Below are 16,827 nucleotides of genomic sequence, written 5' to 3'. Positions count from 1 at the left end.
TCCCATTGTCCCTGAACGCCCAAGAGCAAGGTGGGAGACCTTCTCGTATCATTTCTTCGACATGCTGAACATGGCAAAGACCTAGTCTCGCTCTTCAAGGGCAAGCTACCATGCTGTGGAAACTGTGTGCAGTTGCAGCCAGTGAGAGCCGCGCGTGTAGGTACCGTTTCGAGGAAGGGAGATATCGCCTGGATCAAACGTTGGGTAACAGATCTGAGGAATGCGTCGCCCACTCCCGAGCCAAAAGCTAAGGGCTCACGGAGCTGCCGCGATTCGATGAGAGTATCCCACGTTCCTTAATGATACCCTTTGTACCCGGTAATTGGATTCCAGTGTCGGTCCAGGCCGACTGTTTCGCTTCTACGGCTCCACCTGGCAACTCTAGCTTTGGACTTTTGGATATTTCTCCTGGTCCCATGACGAGGCACGACTCTGTGCGAGAGGCTTCGCGGTAGGCTTCATTGGGGACCCAATGTGAGCTGAATCTTTGCGGGCCTGGTTCTTAGGCTCTTCCGCCGACTGTGGAGTACTCGGTCGACGGCCGATTGGTCTCTGGCGTGACATCGATCTACTGCCACCATCGCTTAACGAAGGTTGTGGTAGTCTGCGCTCTCGTTCCTTCGCAGGAGGGCTTGGTGTCTTCGGCTGTCCAACTTCCATCTTTGCCTCGGTATGCATTGGCTCTGGGCTGTCTACGAGATCGGGTGTCGAGTAGTGCTGATCATCTCCCGTAGAGACAGACCCTGATCTCACTGGAAGCAGCACAGCTTGAGGCACAGGCTGTGAATAGGGGGTTGCGCAGATGGGACAGAGTGGCGCTCGCAGGAAGCCGAGACTAGCAGGGTAGGTCCGTGGCTTTGGTGGGTGGGCCACGAACCTAGATGCAGGAAGTTGTCTTCCAGCGTTACCTGTGTAGACTTCGTGTAGTTCCGTGACAGCCTCCTCCGTCCTCTTGTGCGCAATCCAGGTATTCACGTCCTCGGTTGTTACTGCCTGCACTTCCTGCACTTGCAGCTCGACAGGCACCTCTGCTGCTTCCTCGTCCTCGTTGGTTAGGAATTTGCCCTCGCCCGTGAATTCTTGATACTTCGTGTCGAAAGCGTCCTCGATCGAGTCTTGAAAAGGATCAAAGGCGTCTTCCATTTCCTCATGCTTCTGATCGAAGTTGGATAGGTACGTGATCCAATCACCAAGGATCGCATCTGCACGGAACACCACTGGCTCCACTCCCAAACGTAGGGCAGTCAGGACGCTTTCTGATATACCCATCTTGCGTCCAGCACGACTGAGAGATCTTTTGAAGGAATCCTTTCGCTCGAACCTGGGTTTCCGCAAAGAACTGGAACCGTTGCCATTGACGAAATGGCCCTGCTCGGGCTCATTGCTTTCGTCCGATCTGCTCACCTGCTCGACTGTCAGAATTGAAAGGATAGCAAAGCTGAGCAACTTACCTGAATCGCCTTGAGCTGATCGAATGTCACTGTGTGCGGCTGGTCAGTCACAGCCGACACCTGTGATGCCGTTGCCTGGATAGTAGTGACTGGTGGTTTGGTTCTGGTCGTGAAGGAGAAACGGCACTTTGTATTGGCCGGCTGTGGCTCGATGGTGACCTCCTTGACCACTCTGACTGAACCTTCTGGCGCTGACATCGACGCTGCTACTGCGACAGCAACATCGCTAGCAGATGTAGGGGCAGCAGCAGGGCGGTTTGCAGGAAGTGTATGCGCTGATCTAGCGGTAGCAGCTGCTGCAGTGCGAGGCTTCGCAGGAGCCTGTCGTTGTTGCCAAATGTTGACCTGCGGAAGTGGCTGTGGCTGCTGCGTCTCAGCGTACCCCTGCCAGTGGTTGAGTGTTGGCGCGGCGGGTTCTGGGATGGCTTGTTGCTCCATCTCATTTGCCATGTTCCAGTCGCTGTTGGACGCAGCAGTTGGTAACGGTGCGCCGTAGTCAGACGGTTGTCTTGAGCGAGGTCTGTCCAAAGGGCGTCCGCTCATGTCCCACAGGTGATCAACGGAGCTCTGGGGAGGAGAGGAGAACGCTGGGGTTGCCCGGTCCTTGTGGTCATTCCGATCCCATGGTCCATTGGCTGAGTTGGCGGAGGGACGAACACGAGTGCTAGACACGTAGGTACTGGGCGTGTGAGTGTCAGACGCCTGAACACTGGAGGTGGGTGGATTGCTGTCAGATGCGTTGGTACCTGAGGTACATTTGCTGCTCTGATACCTGTCTGGGGGTGGTCGACGAGCAGTGGTTGATGACCGAGTAAATGGGTCTTCACACTGATAGTTTGACATCGTGAGTGTCACTGTACACGATAGAGTGATTTGTGAGTGGAAGTCAAATTGGGTGGGAAGGGAGAGTGCCCGACGAGGCCAATTAGAACGGGCAGTGGAACGGCGAGTAGGTGTGAGCGGTAATAGACAGTGACGGAAGCGAATTAGCCATGAAGAGCAGCTGATGTTCACAAGGTTGATAGATTCCACACGCAGGAGGCGAAGAGAACTGTGAGTATGTCAATATAAAGATCCGGCGGGGTACAACCCACTCGACCCGATTCCAACAGTATATGTGATGTATCCTTTGCTCGCAAACGTGGTACTGCATACTCTCCAGGAAATCATGACGGTACACATATACATCACAACACGAAACGCCCTCCAAACCCGTGGCCATTGCTATGCTGCCATCTGGAGCTGCACTGGAGTCGCACTTCGCAGCCATCTGCAAGAATCAAGTCTGAGTTCATGACGATCTGGGCCATGGTTGTGGTCCTTTTGCGTCTCTATCCTCGAGGAAAGGACGGACTGTTTCTTCATCGTCTTGCAGAAGGATTCGACTTGCTCTTATGCCCAGTCCTCGGAAGCCCAGACAGAGTTTTTGTGGAGCAGCAACACATTATCTAAGGGTGCATAATGACGATGATCATATGCGCTCATCTCAAGTCCTTACCCACTTGTTCGCGTCACCTCGTTCGGACAATGAAAGAATACGTTTCGGGTTCCCTCAATATTTGCCACTTATCCAGAACGATATCATCTGTACGGTTGGCGAGTGTGCTGGTCTGAGAGCAGATGCAGAAGTCATGTGCAATTTTGTAATCAACTACACGAACTCGAGCGATGAAAAAATAATGCAACCGCAGCCATCTCGCACGAGAGCTCAAAGGGCGATCCAGAAATGCAGCGAATATTTATCACAAGACCGTGTGACATCGAGAACCCAAAGGTGGTGTTGTAGGGGTCAGCAACCCTCCAGTACCATGGTACTAATGGGGACATTTCTATTGACTTGCCGTTTACAGTCGATCGACTTGCAACATACAATGAAGTGGCTGCGACATCGACAATGGCCGGTCCTCACGCTCTAAACTACGTTCTCATCGCGCTGAAAAGTCTCTGCTGTAGGCGAGTTTCCTGAGCACCGCACAGCGGACCAGTGGGCACAACTGTGACTCATTCAGCTGCACTGTCCCTTGGTGCACTGAAACAGGCGCATCCAAGATACACACATCAGCCAGCCATTACCACATCCAGGATAGAACCGTCTACACACAAGCGTGCGGGCTTACAAACGTCACTAGATACGCTACATACACATCTCCCGTTCGATGCCATCTATCCAAAAGCCAAGGGTATCATCGCACTCCTACATGACATTACAGCAGCCCAGCTTCTTGAGCAACTTCGGCAACCCCTTCTTGACCATCTGCTCAATCTCATCGTTGTTGTTGTTGTTGTTGTTGTTGCTCTGCTGCTGCTGTCCTCCGTGCTGCTGGCCGTAGTTCTGACCACCGTGCTGCTGGTTGCCATGCTGCTGGCCGCCCCAAGCCTGCCCGCCATGTTGCTGCCCACCTTGCTGCCCAGGATAACCTCCTCCGCCATACTGCGGATGCTGAGGCGCAGGCGGCATCTGGTGTATTGCGCCGCCCTGCAGATTGACATAGATCCTTCCCTCGTTCTCCTCGGTCTGGTACTGGAGTCCGAGTTCGCGGCAGACCTGCTCGACGCGAGGTTTGATCTTCTGGACGTGGTTGCGGGAGTGATTGCCCTTGCCGACGATGACATGGAGGTGGTCTTCGCCTCTGCTTCGAGCGGCCTTGATGCGCTCTTCGAGCACGTCCTCGGCTTCTTCAACGAAGAGTCCATGCAGGTCAATTGTGTCGCCTTGGACGCGCCCGTTTGCGTTGTTCTCGCGGAAGATGTAGTCGCGCGCTTGACGGTTGTATTGCTCCATTTTGGCAGCGTGTTGTTTTCCTTCCTCAGAGAGCTCGTGGGCGCGGCCGCCGTCGCCGGATTCGTAGGCTTGATGTGCGCGGTCGAAGCAGGAGCTGCGCTTTGCCGCTTCCTGACGGGCGAGATCGCGGAGGCGGTCGTATTCTGCTTCGGCATCGCTGTTGGAGTGATTGAGCGCTGGCGGGTGTTAGTTGAGAGCAGTGCGCAATCGAGCAATTGGGCAGAAGTATACAGCGCGAGCCCATTGAAAGCATTTCCATAGCGGCCATGTTGCAGCAACTCCCAGTCTAGGTCGTTCGGTTGAAAGAAATGGGTAGAAAAGACACGAGGATGTGCTGTTGTTCTTGAGCTGGCAGCTTGACAACCGGTCCGGCGCTAAAGCGGCTGAAAGCAAGCTTGCGCAGGGCCCAGATCGCCGAGGTGCGCGCGATCGCATCCATCTGCACTCGGTAAGGCCGGCTGGATGCACCACAAGTGGAAAAGCTGATATTGGCTGTACGATGCTCGGGTATATTGCTGCTGTGAGTAGAGAACATTGGAGCAAAGTCAGTGTACTGCGCTCAGAACCGTATCTTGGGCCCCACGAACACTATGAGGAACGCAATCAGCCAGAGCCCGCCGATCATGGCGTAGAGCTTCATGCGGTCCCACCAGCCTTTGCCTTCGGTCATCCGCCTGAGCGTGCCCATTCTCTGGCTGGCGGCGTCCATGTTGATCTGATTCTTGTCCAGCCCTGATACTGCCCGATCCACAACGCCCTTGTCGCTGTCTAGAGTGTTGCCAAAGTGCACCGACTGTGCTTTGAGTTGCTTCGCCATCTCGAGAAGACTCTCCGTGAGCTTCTCTTGCTCGTTGCGGTCGTGCGACAGGAGCGCTTCGGTTTGCGACAGCGAAGGGTTGCCCGTCGTTGTAGTAGCCTTTGAGGGATGCAGTGAGTTCCCTGACGCTGCTTGTGCCCCCCCAGCTTCCTGTGCCTGTCCTCTCCGTCGCATCTGCGAGGTCAGGTTCCTCGCAGCGTTTTGCAGCGCCTCGTTACCCTCTCCCTCCTTCGATGTGATGTCTATGCCGTCCTGGGTCATGATCCTCGGTGCGTACGAAGGGAATTGATCCTCATCCTCGTCGTCAGAATCGACCGAAGCTTCTGACTCTGTATCGTCCAGCTGATTGAGCTCGTATATCCGTTGATTTAACTGCTTAATCGTCTTGCGCTTTTGCTGCAAGTCTGCTTGCAGCGCTGACTTCTTCGATTTCGAGGGCAGCGTAGAGGCCGAGTGCTCGAGGCTGAGGAGAAGGGTGCGTGCATGTTCGATGTTCTGTAAGAGGCCAGTTAAAGAAAATTGTTCTCGCTCTTGTGCACAGCGACTTACTGCACTAATGCGTGCCCGCTCGTAGGGCGACTTTCGGAGCTGTTGTGACGGCTCAACGAGGACAGTGTGTTCCAACCTTGATAGCAGCCGGGTCAGATTTATTGGCGTTGGGTCAGGGAAGCCTGATGACGATTGTGGCCTTGTCGCTGCCATTGTGCAGTGCTTCGGAAGTTCGAGATGCGCCCAAGGGAAAGTGTCGTGTTAAAAGCGCGTGTCCCTGGCACAGAGAGCTGAACGAGCTGCTGGTTGAATGAGGACTACAGCGCGTTGTTGTCCTTGTGGTCTGCCTGAACGTGTGATTTGGTGTAAATCTGGTCGAGCTGTTGTTTTCGAGGTGTCGATCCAGGAGCAACGTCACCATTCACGACTTGAGTAGCCAAGCATTGATGCCTCTTTCCCCGCATAGCCAGTATTCACTTCACAGCATCACGCATCCGGTTTGTTCAATTCTCGTTCATGAATCAAATATATCGGACCCTTGATTGGATTATATTGTACAAAGGCTGTTGCCAACGTCTCGCACACGCTTTCGACATATTCAACAACGAGACTTACTACCGCTAGTCCAATATACTACAACGGCAATTTGGTCTACTAACACGCTCACCCTCTACTCAGAGATTGAGGTGAGACCGCGTGTTTAAAACCTCCTCTAGCCGCGAAGAGTCGTGACGTCTCGAGCTTCCGCTTGTTTGGGCGCAGCAGGAGGGCTTGCGCTGGCAGGACCGCGGGTGAAACTGCGAACGCTGTCAGTGCGTTGAATCTGGGTATGAGTTTGGGATGACAGACTTGTTCCACATAGTTCCAAGAAAGCCCGACTTTCCGTATGAGTCGTGGAGAGATGCGCGGCGAGCTGCACTTTCAGGGTCTTGAGGGCGTTTGAGCGCCTCGAGGTTACCGAACCGCTGGGCAGCAGATGACTGGAGAGGATAAGTATATGACGGATGCGAGGGGTGTAATATCAATATACCTGGCGGCGTGCGTCTGGCGAAGAGGGCTCTGTCATTGAGCTGTCTGAGCCTCGACGCTGAGCGTCGTTCTTGGGTGCTTCAGGCATGTCTGGAACGATATTGTCTCCAAAGACCTTGTGACTTTGGCTGGAGTACTTCTGGTGGAACGGGGAAGGCATTGATGTTTGAAAAACCCTCAATTTGATATTTGGTTCACAGCAACGAAACTGACAGTCGGAGATGCGTATAGATTTGTTGAATGTAGTGTAATGAATCAAGACGAGGACACGCCGTGATATATAAATCCTTTCGAGCTCAGCTGAAACCTTTTAAGCACCCTCGATCGCGTGTCATTCGAGCATTACGCAGAGGTTGCGTGATCGTACCAATCAATGATGGTATGGCGTTTCCCCGCACTCCTCTGTACAGTTGGACCCTGGAGAACGTATGCAACAAAAATACCTACGACATGGATACATATGAAATGAGTAGCAAGCACGACTGATGTGCTTTCTAAGCGCATGGTTGCACCAAGGTTCGACGAATCAGAGCCAGTAAAAGAAACAAAGACTTTCCTTTCGTGCTTAATGCAGATGTTCTGGCCATCGACCCTAATGCTGAGCGCAACTCTTCTTCCAATCCGATGCTCGACCCTTCAGAGACCTTCATGAGCCTCATAGACCTTGTGAAGGGATCGAGGAGGTCACTAACGAGCATAAGCACGATCGCACTAACTCTCCTTGCAAGCAGGATGCGGGAAGCAGATCCGGTCCGACTGGGGAGATCGCGGGCGCCGGGCGACTACAAACTTGAAACGGAGTGATTGGAGCGGAGGAGCTGTACCGTCATGTGCTTGACAGGAAGCATTGACGGCTCTGGTGGCTGGTTCTCAAATTCCATTTTGGACTGTCAAAAGCTCTCCGAGCGTTCTTCCGCTGCAAGCTTGCTGCCTTTGTGATCACTGATGACTGTAATTGCACGTGAACAAGCACCCGTTCTTGATCCTCTGATGTCATCTATCACGACTTCGAATTCCTGTTGTTTCACAGAGGCTATTGATATGACCATAAAATATTGCAGCGTGAAGGTGGAGATGTTGAGGCTTTGCCGATGATCGAGTTGATCCTGGATAGTCGAAGTTGGACACTGGCGGTGATGTCATAGTGCCAAGAAAGGGCAAGTGCCGTCGGCGATTCAAGTTTCGCCGGGAAGCGACACGATGTCCTCTGCAGATTCTGCTCTTCTCTCTCAAGCCACCTCCATCATGCGTCGCACTTTCGCAATCTTGGGTCGTCCAACGGGAGGCCGCCAACCACAATGTCCACCAATCACCACTGACAAATATTTGTAGCACGACTCTGAGTGAGTCGCATCGGTTGAACAGCAAGCGGAGAGGACGCGCAGCCTATGTATGAAATCTAAGGCTTGCAGTTGGGCAGCAATTGTGCATCAGGCGTGCGATCTTCAGGGACTTGCTGTGCCGGCGCGAACCCTCCGTTCCTGGTAATTCCTGAGCGATTAACGACCGCCTTTCGCCAGCATGCGTCCTGGATTTGGTTTGTGCGATCGTCCCGCGATCAGCACCGCCAAATGATCAGACGGCACGAAGCCGTCTGGCTGAGCGCTTTCACATTTCAATCCGAAGCGGCAGTCCTGACATCGGTTTTGATTCAAACAAGTCAGTCTGCATGCGCAATCACAAGGTATGTTTCGAGCCCTGTTACAACACTACCCCCTTCATGATGATACACCTTTTATAAGCATAGTTCAGCCGAAGGTCTACTAGGCCGTTGTGGAAACAAATTCAGCAATGTCTTTCGCTCCTATCTGATCTCACAAATTACGCTCCTGTTTGCACAGCTTTCTCTTAGAGCCAGCGCTGACAGAAGAACAGGACTATCGCGCTTGCACTTGCACGTGTGTGATCTACAAAGGGCGCATTATTAATTCACGACAGGCTTGGCATAAGTTCTTTGTGCGAAAACAAAGCCTTTGTTTGCCCAACGTCCTGTCATGTCTCTGTTCGTACCAAGCTGCACACAAGGTGGTTCAATCATATCCGCCGACGCTTTGACATGACACAACGTTCGGGAAGTGGGCGCACGTAAGTTGTCGCGTCATTGTGTGTTTTGCAACGGCGAGCACCATCCCGTCTTGATGATTACATTTGCTCTACCATGCTATTATTGATGCACTACTGCTTACAGTCCCTGAAAAGGGCCGGGATGAGCCTCGGTGAGTGATTTGATGTTTCGGGCCGTCTGGATGTTAGGTAAAAGCAATCTCAAAAGCGTTCTCATCGACCAATGGCATCAGATTTCAGCCGCTCATGTTGCGATCTGTTGAGTTGCAATGTGTCGACGCCTTTGCTCCGCCACGCGTCCGCGTCAGTAGATCTGATGCGGACTGGAATACCTAGCAGCCCGTGTTGATCTTTGTGCGAGCACAAGAGCCGAAGTTCGAGGTTGGCGGGTTTGGCGTCGCCCTTGGAGCCGCAGCCCCAGGGCGCGGTTGGCGGTCCGCCAGCGTTGATCCCTTCCGTTTCACCAGCCCGGGCGCAACAAGTGCGACATGACCCTGATTCGCAGCGTCCAAAATGGAAGAGATTGTCTTTCTCCCGTGAACATCACGAACTTTTCGCCGAACAGAACGTCCCGTCACGGCGCTTCTCGGGGACGAGGTCCCCTCTCTTACGAGAATCATAAGAGGTCCGACTGCCCCTCGACCCGGGCGCGAAAATTAACAGCCAATCTTGTGCGGACGACCCGAGGGACCGTGGACTTCAGCAGGATTTTGGACGTCGATGGCCTCACATCGTATCGGAATTGGACGCTAGCCCGGATTTGGTTATAGCTGCTGCGTTGTCACTTCCTGCCCAGGAAGCGAACCGCTCAGCATCTTCTGCCCACATTTGTTTAACTCTTTTCCCCTCTCCTCCTCACGTTGACTCTACCAAAATCGACCACACTCGCCACCATCAGAACCGCTATTACGACACAAGTTTCGTGCGGCATATCACCAATCCTCATCAATAATTAGATCTATCAGAGCCCTCGCTCAGGATGACAATTCGGAGCCCAGACGGAGCCTTTACCAGGTACTTACTGCCCAACGGTCTCCCTTACTGTTTTGTTTGATTGATTGCTTTTCTGCGTTTTGTTACCGATAATCTGTTACGCTCGAATCATGTACATTTGTTCCATTTGTTGTTCTGCTGCATTCGCCGCCATCTAGCATCCAGGCTACAGGAATCCACAAGGACATCCGTTCCATAGGACAATTTCCTAGTAGGGCTATCTCCGTTCCCATGGATCTCCCAAAGGACCCTCCAGCTTACCCCGTTCCTCGGGCAGCATTGGACCACTTTCCCGGACATTTCAGCATTGGCAACAACAACACGTAGACACAACCGAGCTGCAAAGTACTCGTAGATGCGACGATTCGATCTTTCGGTGCGCCGATTTCGGAGCTTCAAAATTAGAGCTTTCGAAATGTCGGTGACCAACGTGGATCTCAGTGCGTGACCCCGGGCGCTTCTCGCTTTCGGCCGTGGATCACTCGACACTTCCGCTGCAGTGCCCTCAATACTCGTAGACATGCAACACACCAGCGACGTCGTTCAATCATGTTCTTGTTCGACTGAGCTAGGCAACAACCGACCATTCTGTTACGGAGCACCGCCCTAAGGAAGGTCACCAAACCTCACCGGTGGAACTATCCAAGGAGCCTACCTGGAGTTGCACTCAGGATACCTGTCCTGCACGCCTCGTGGATGCTAACTGCAGTGGATTCGACCACGCAGAGTCGACTGTCGGAGCATTTGGAGAGGGGCAAAGTACGTACAGAAGGCTTATGCTTGCCTATCCTGTCTACCTAATCTCATATGATCGTCGAAACTGACTTGATGTGGTGCTGAAGGAAGCGGCTAGCCTGCAGATCAGGTGACCATGCCAACACTGGTTCCATGGACCCTTGTTTACTTTGCGACTGGATGACTGTCTGACCGCGTGGACTACACTGGGTAACACTGGAGCACTGGCGTGCCTAACTTCTAGCTCGCTGGACTGTCTCATCTGGCTGGCAGACCGAACGTCACTTCCATTCCTGGTGCGTACTGCCCTTGCCCAGCTTATTGCGATATTCTAATGCTGTCTACAGGCTCTGGCACGACTAACGCGGCGCTTTCCTTTGTCACAACATCATTTATGCTACACATTGCGATTTGGTTTAGGCACTAACCCCTGCGTTCAGCGTATCACTCTTCGACTCACCACCGGAGGCTGATTTCTACATCTCCAACATCACTGAGTGGCGAAAGGATATTCCCACACCCGTTGGCTCTGGACAGGATCTTTCCTTTTCTTCCGATTTCCAGGACATGCAAACTGAGCTGTTTGACTTCAAGGACACTGCCTCCCAGTGCAGCATGGACAGCACATATCAGAGCCAGACTAGCGCAAGCCGGCGCGGAACCAAGAGACAACAGCCCTTCTCCCAGGATAGCCAGAGCACAATGGGTACCCACTTTGCTGGCAGCGACATCTATTCGCCATCAATGAGCTCTGACAGCCACAACGCCTTCATGGATATGAACCAGATGCAGCTCCCTGCTGCTTGGGATGCCCAGAATGGGTCTGGGGGATTTGCTAACTACACTACTGGGCAGGACTTCTCCCTCTACCAATCCTCGAACGTTGCACGACTTAACCCCACATCCGCTGTTAACGTTTGGGGCCCCGTGGACTCCCAGTACCAGAACGCATACAACTTCTCATCCTACCCTACAGACTCGATCGAGACGATGTTCAGCACAGCAGCACCAGTTCAGCACCAGTGGGGCAACGTGCGCCCAACCCCCGTACGAGCCCCGTCGTCCTACACTGTACATCAGGCATCGCGACGGACTTCGTCCAACGATGCTGGCTTCAACGCTTTCGTTGGTTCACCAACTAGCACAGCCAGCGTCCAGCTGCCTCAAGCTGTCGACCTTGAGCAGGCCCACTACATCGAACAGAGGTATGTTGAGCTAACAGTCAAGTTTAATAACGATCTAACAAAAGCAGGAACGGCACAGAGGAGAGCAATTCCACCTCTCTTGCACCACAGTCCCTGAACGGACACGAGGATGTCCAGTCGCCCACAGACGCGATCGAGGCCAAGCTGGAAGAGGAGCGCACAAAGGTTGCCCGCAGCCACGCCCTATACCAGCAAGGTCCTGACAAGGACGGCAAGTACCACTGCCCCGAGGAGGGCAGGCCCGGCTGCACCCACAAGCCTACACCTCTAAAGTGCAACTATGACAAGTACGTCGACTCGCACTTGAAGCCATTCCGTTGCAACAAGAAGACCTGCGTCGGCGTTCAGTTCTCCTCCACTGCCTGCTTGCTCCGTCACGAGCGCGAGGCCCACGGCATGCATGGACACGGTGCTAGGCCTCACCTCTGCCACTTCCAGGACTGCGAGCGTGCTGTCCCTGGACACGGATTCCCTCGCCGCTACAATCTCTTCGACCACATGAAGCGTGTTCACCAGTTCGAGGGCCCGACTACCGAGCCTTCTCCACCTCTACAGGGCCAAGCCCCTCGCAAGCCTGTCTCCCGCAAGCGCAAGGCCTCTGCCGAAGACATGCCTGAGAAACGCCCAAAGGTCATCAAGCTCACTGCCGAGCAGCAGCTTCAGCAGCGTCGCGACCAGCTCGCACAGGACTTTGCCAGCAAGAAGCAGCATATCATCGACTTCTTGACCAACCTCACTGGTCCCAACGAACTGTCCGACGACCTCAAGCTCAGCCAAGACGTCATGGCACTACACGACATCAGCACCAAGTTCAAGCACGGCGGCTGAATGAAGCTCAGATGCCTGTGGACTCTGGTCTGCTCGACGCCTGAGCAAGGTTTGTTTGCGCCCGGACTCCTCGACACTTCTTTCCCCACAGCCTGGCATGTTTGTACCCTGCATGCCTTGCTCTTTGCTGCGTTCTCCACATGCCTGGATGGATCTCCCGCCCCAGCGGATGTTGACTTCCCACATGTATGGATGCCCTTCCCAGGAGGATTACCCTGCCTACAGGATTTGTCCCTGCCGTGGACTGGATACCATGGATTGCCGGACCTGGACCGCTTGAGCGCTTTGCGCGACAGCAACCCCTACAGGTGTAGAGGGACATAGCTCCTGCGCATTGCATCAGGAATGGCATGAGTGTAGACATGGACGATCCTAGATTGATCAAGTTGTATTGATGCTTACTGGAGTTTGTGGTCATCTGCTAGTATTGGAATTATTGGAGTTGGAAGCTAGGCCAGATTGGTCGTTAATGTAGAGTGCAATCTGTGCTGCTCGCTCTCAGCTTGCCCCCTCATTGAAATTATTAGTATGCACACCTCCCATGGCCACACTTCCGGTGACATCCGGCCATGACCCACCATCTCCATCAACACCCGCGAAGCCCAAATTCTCGACTTGTATGCTTTGTGATATCCAAATACCGTCGCGCGACACGCCTCGGTCCACTTTGACCTACCTGTTCTGACAGCTACCCTCGGACCCTAATCCCTCTACCCCCAGCTCTGATCGCAGCGCATCCCAATGCAGTACTTGCGCCGTGCAAAAGACCGAATTACGTCATCGTTTTTCCCTGCTCGGGCGTTGCACCGCAGTTTCGTCCGCACGGCGCGCTGCGACCGAGGCATCGAGTTTTCCCATCGCGCTTGCGCCAGTGGATTTGGTAAGCTGAAGAATGCCGACTTGGCCCAGAAGCAAGTTACACGCCCAATGCGGATCGGTTCGCGGGTTGCTAGCATGTTCATGGGACTTTGTCGGGGCCAGATTCTGATGATTTCACATGACATGATTCGAGCGACGAGACTTAGTGCCCCGCGCATCGTGACAGGCGTGAGACGTGTGCAACTGCAACTTATAAGAGCACACTCCTGTTTGACCGCCACCACTTCGAAACACAAAGTTGCGTTCGGAGCAACACTTACATATCCACGCGAGCGATCTTTCTGGAACAAGGCAATAGACACTTCAGCCATGGCTTCCGCAACCTCCTTCTTCGACTTCAAGCCCAAAGACAGTGCGTCTCCCCGCCCCGACGACTCGCGGCTCGCCCTCACACACAACGTACACAAAAGCTAACGTCATCCAGAGAAGGGCACCGACTACCCGCTGTCCAATCTGTCCGGAAAAGTCGTCCTGGTCGTCAACACCGCCTCCAAGTGCGGCTTCACACCGCAGTTCGCCGGGTTGGAGAAGCTGTACAAGGAGCTAAAGGGCCAGTACGGCGACCAGGTCGAGTTCCTCGGGTTCCCGTGCAACCAGTTCGGCGGCCAGGACCCCGGGTCCAACGACCAGATCCAGGAGTTCTGCCAGCTGAACTACGGCGTCAGCTTCCCCGTACTCGGGAAAATCGATGTACGTTTCCCTCGATACTACGCTAGTGCTATTACTGTCAGGACTCGACTAACACGTCAACTACAGGTCAATGGCGATAAAGCGGACCCCGCCTTCGAGTGGCTGAAGAACGAGAAGCCCGGCCTCATGGGCATGAAGCGCGTAAAGTGGAACTTCGAGAAGTTCCTCGTTGGCAAGGATGGCAAGGTCAAGGGCCGCTGGGCTAGCACGAAGAAGCCTGAGGACCTCAAGGCGGATATCGTCAAGGAGCTTGAGGGCAAATAAGCGCAAGACGAAGGGTCTAGTGCGACTTTGAGGGCGAAAGAATGAGAGAGGATGGGCTGGAGGAGGAGCTATGATACCACAATTTGCATAGAGAATACATGAATCTGTTACACGGACAGCTCGCACTTTGGTGATTGTTGTGATATCGGACGAACATCACACGCTGGTGGGTTTCGAGGATGCTGACTCTCGAGGCTGCAGGCTTCAACTAAGCTACTTTGTACTCAGGATTCACAAAGGTAGATAATGGAAGTCCATGCATGGAGAGCTTCGAGAAGATGCCGATGCCCTTGAACGAACAAGCAGCATGCATGTCTTTGAACAATGAGAACGCTATTGGTTTGTTAACGAATGTCATTCTCTGTTACGCGCAAACAGGTACTGTGTAAGCTACAGATTTTGTAAAGCTTGCAACAATGAGTGAAGCTGTCGTCGTCACTCAAGGGGCATGTTTGGAACAGATATGGGGTATCTCGAAAGTTGCATGCGTTGTGTCTAATTCCGGACGTTTATCGTCCACCATGCGTATGCTCGCTATAAGGACAGCGTCTATCTCCACCATTGTGCACATCGTAAATCGACGCCACTGCGTATCATCATCTTCACATGCTCGTACATATCCACCTCATATTTCATCCAAGTGATATTCAGGCTCGTCTCTTTCGCGTCCACTAGGCGTCGCCGGCAACGATGTCGTTCATCTCCTGGGTGGTCTTGCCAGCACGAGAGCTCTTGATGACCTTCTGGATGAGTTCTTCCACGGCATCCCAGTCGCTTGTATCGATCGGAACGAGGTCGGTCTTGAAGTATGTCGCAATGTCGTTCAGCTGGTTCCAGCTGTTCTTGTCATGCACGAATGTGAGAGCAACACCAACACGTCCGAAACGTCCGGTTCGACCGATACGGTGCAGGTACGTCTCGGGGTCCGCGTCAAGGCCGTTGGCCATGGTGGGAACATCCTGTAGGAAGTCAGTACATGGTTATGCAGCAATATTGAACTGCAGCTTACGTAGTTGATGACCATAGTCACGGACTGCACATCTATCCCACGTGCAAGCACGTTCGTCGTGATCAGCACCTTGGCCTCGCCAGACCTGAACTTATCGATGACTATGTCACGATCTGGGCCTTCCATAGCGCCGCTGAGTTGCGCAACCTTGTGTCCCTCGGCTGTCATGCGACGCTCAAGCTCCTCCGCAGTTCGGCGAGTGCGCACGAAAATAATCGAAGACGCTTGTGTCATGAGACCGTAGAACTTCAACAGCGTCGCAAACTTGTCGTTGTCCTTGTCGATATCAATGTAGAGCTGCTTGATGCCCTCGATGGTCAAATCTTCGTGAGCGAGGGTGAGCACGTTGGCGTTCGGTGCAAAGCGGTTGGCGTAGGCGATGACGTTGGGAGGGAATGTGGCAGAAAACAGTACCGTCTGGCAGTCCTTTGGTAGCATCCTGAAGCTGTCAGTTTCTATACGACTAGTGTGGCGCGCTGACACTCACGTCTTGACACGCGTACACTGCTCGCCCAGACCTTGCTGGTCAAGCATGTTGTCGGCTTCATCGAGCACCAGAATCTTGATGCCACTGTGGTCGATAAGGCGCCTCCTCAGCATGTCTGTGACAGTTCCTGGTGTACCAACAAGAATATGCGCCTCAAACTTCTGGCCACGTCTGGAGGGATCAGGAATGGCAGCCATGGTCTTAAGGCCGTCCATGAACTGTCCCATGTGTGTGATCACGCCCAGGATCTGGCGCGCGAGCTCCCGGCTGGGTGCGAGTACCAGCGCTTGCGGTCTCAGCTTTGAGAGATCGACGCGCGACAGGCAGTTCAGAGAGAAAGCGGCGGTCTTGCCAGTGCCAGACTGCGACTGCGCGATCATATTCGTGGGAGGGTCCATAAGAAGCAGAGGCAGGGCCTTCTCCTGGATCTTCGATGGCTTGCGGAAGTTCATAGATTGGATACCCTGAAGAAGGTCCTTGGAGCTGCTTGAGTCAGTGTGCGGTCGCCTCGAGTGCGGGCCTCTCGGCTTACAGCTTGAGCTCCTCGAATGTCTTTGCAGAGAATAGGGGATTGTCTGGGTCCGCCTGCATATCCGCAAGCTTCACCTCGACGTTGAACTCAGTCTCGACCATGTTAGAGCCGTTTCCTGGAAGTTCACTGCCATCGACTTGGGCCTGCGCGACCGAGCTCTCTTCTGCCGGGGCTTCATTGGTATTCCCAGCGGGGATCTCGGCGGGAGCCTCGGCAGGGGTCTCCTGCGCTGGAGGTGTGGCGATGGGCTCTTCGGCGGAAGACATGGTGACGGGCGCGTCTGTTTGTGAGGGCATGGGGTGACGCGGTGTATGGGCGATGGCGGGCGGGGCGCCTTTAAGCGTGTTGACGGGGTCCAATTATAGCTTGGCGAGGTTGTGGTGAAGCAAGAGCTCCGATGACCACCTCAAAGATTTTGGTGGAGGCAGTCAATGGGGTCGAGTCTGTGTTTCGTTGTTTGCGCAGGTCAAAGGATGCGAACAAAAGCTGTTTGGTGCGCTCATCGCGGGGAAGTTCTAGGCGGAAGGTGCCTGAGCGCTAGGCTGCTTTAGGCGGCAAGGCTGCTGCATGAAC

The 16,827-nt window shown here is 53.8% G+C and overlaps 7 protein-coding genes across 7 annotated transcripts; 2 read left to right on the top strand and 5 right to left on the bottom strand.

The window, feature by feature from the left end:
- Positions 1-129: 129 nt before the first annotated feature.
- On the bottom strand, positions 130-426 carry M421DRAFT_421617 (uncharacterized protein). The gene has a single exon (XM_033592891.1). The coding sequence runs from the start codon at positions 416-418 to the stop codon at positions 248-250; it is 171 nt and encodes a 56-aa protein (XP_033448026.1). The 5' UTR covers positions 419-426; the 3' UTR covers positions 130-247.
- A 2,807-nt stretch (positions 427-3,233) lies between these two features.
- On the bottom strand, positions 3,234-4,558 carry M421DRAFT_421616 (DUF1771-domain-containing protein). Its single transcript, XM_033592890.1, has 2 exons — positions 4,465-4,558; positions 3,234-4,409 (listed from the first exon to the last, which is right to left on the bottom strand). Exons 1-2 carry the CDS (start codon positions 4,499-4,501, stop codon positions 3,646-3,648), a joined length of 801 nt encoding a protein of 266 aa, XP_033448025.1. The 5' UTR covers positions 4,502-4,558; the 3' UTR covers positions 3,234-3,645.
- On the bottom strand, positions 4,337-5,933 carry M421DRAFT_421615 (synaptobrevin). Its single transcript, XM_033592889.1, has 2 exons — positions 5,600-5,933; positions 4,337-5,545 (listed from the first exon to the last, which is right to left on the bottom strand). Exons 1-2 carry the CDS (start codon positions 5,750-5,752, stop codon positions 4,793-4,795), a joined length of 906 nt encoding a protein of 301 aa, XP_033448024.1. The 5' UTR covers positions 5,753-5,933; the 3' UTR covers positions 4,337-4,792.
- A 104-nt stretch (positions 5,934-6,037) lies between these two features.
- M421DRAFT_421613 (uncharacterized protein) lies at positions 6,038-7,210 on the bottom strand. Its single transcript, XM_033592888.1, has 3 exons — positions 6,570-7,210; positions 6,389-6,519; positions 6,038-6,336 (listed from the first exon to the last, which is right to left on the bottom strand). Exons 1-3 carry the CDS (start codon positions 6,726-6,728, stop codon positions 6,252-6,254), a joined length of 375 nt encoding a protein of 124 aa, XP_033448023.1. The 5' UTR covers positions 6,729-7,210; the 3' UTR covers positions 6,038-6,251.
- A 1,937-nt stretch (positions 7,211-9,147) lies between these two features.
- On the top strand, positions 9,148-12,881 carry M421DRAFT_421610 (uncharacterized protein). The gene is made up of 3 exons (XM_033592887.1): positions 9,148-9,646; positions 10,801-11,565; positions 11,613-12,881. Exons 1-3 carry the CDS (start codon positions 9,612-9,614, stop codon positions 12,391-12,393), a joined length of 1,581 nt encoding a protein of 526 aa, XP_033448022.1. The 5' UTR covers positions 9,148-9,611; the 3' UTR covers positions 12,394-12,881.
- Positions 12,882-13,581: 700 nt separating this feature from the next.
- M421DRAFT_93128 (glutathion peroxidase protein) lies at positions 13,582-14,226 on the top strand (the record flags this gene model as incomplete). Its single annotated transcript, XM_033598089.1, has 3 exons — positions 13,582-13,624; positions 13,697-13,962; positions 14,029-14,226. The coding sequence occupies 3 exons, from the start codon at positions 13,582-13,584 to the stop codon at positions 14,224-14,226; spliced, it is 507 nt and encodes a 168-aa protein (XP_033448021.1).
- A 442-nt stretch (positions 14,227-14,668) lies between these two features.
- On the bottom strand, positions 14,669-16,762 carry M421DRAFT_421608 (P-loop containing nucleoside triphosphate hydrolase protein). Its single transcript, XM_033592886.1, has 4 exons — positions 16,255-16,762; positions 15,723-16,205; positions 15,236-15,674; positions 14,669-15,185 (listed from the first exon to the last, which is right to left on the bottom strand). Exons 1-4 carry the CDS (start codon positions 16,548-16,550, stop codon positions 14,898-14,900), a joined length of 1,506 nt encoding a protein of 501 aa, XP_033448020.1. The 5' UTR covers positions 16,551-16,762; the 3' UTR covers positions 14,669-14,897.
- Positions 16,763-16,827: the final 65 nt, after the last annotated feature.

This window comes from Didymella exigua (genome assembly GCF_010094145.1).
Source record: "Didymella exigua CBS 183.55 unplaced genomic scaffold M421scaffold_16, whole genome shotgun sequence".
NCBI classification, from domain to species: domain Eukaryota; kingdom Fungi; phylum Ascomycota; class Dothideomycetes; order Pleosporales; family Didymellaceae; genus Didymella; species Didymella exigua.
This window is presented reverse-complemented; position numbering and strand designations above follow the sequence as displayed.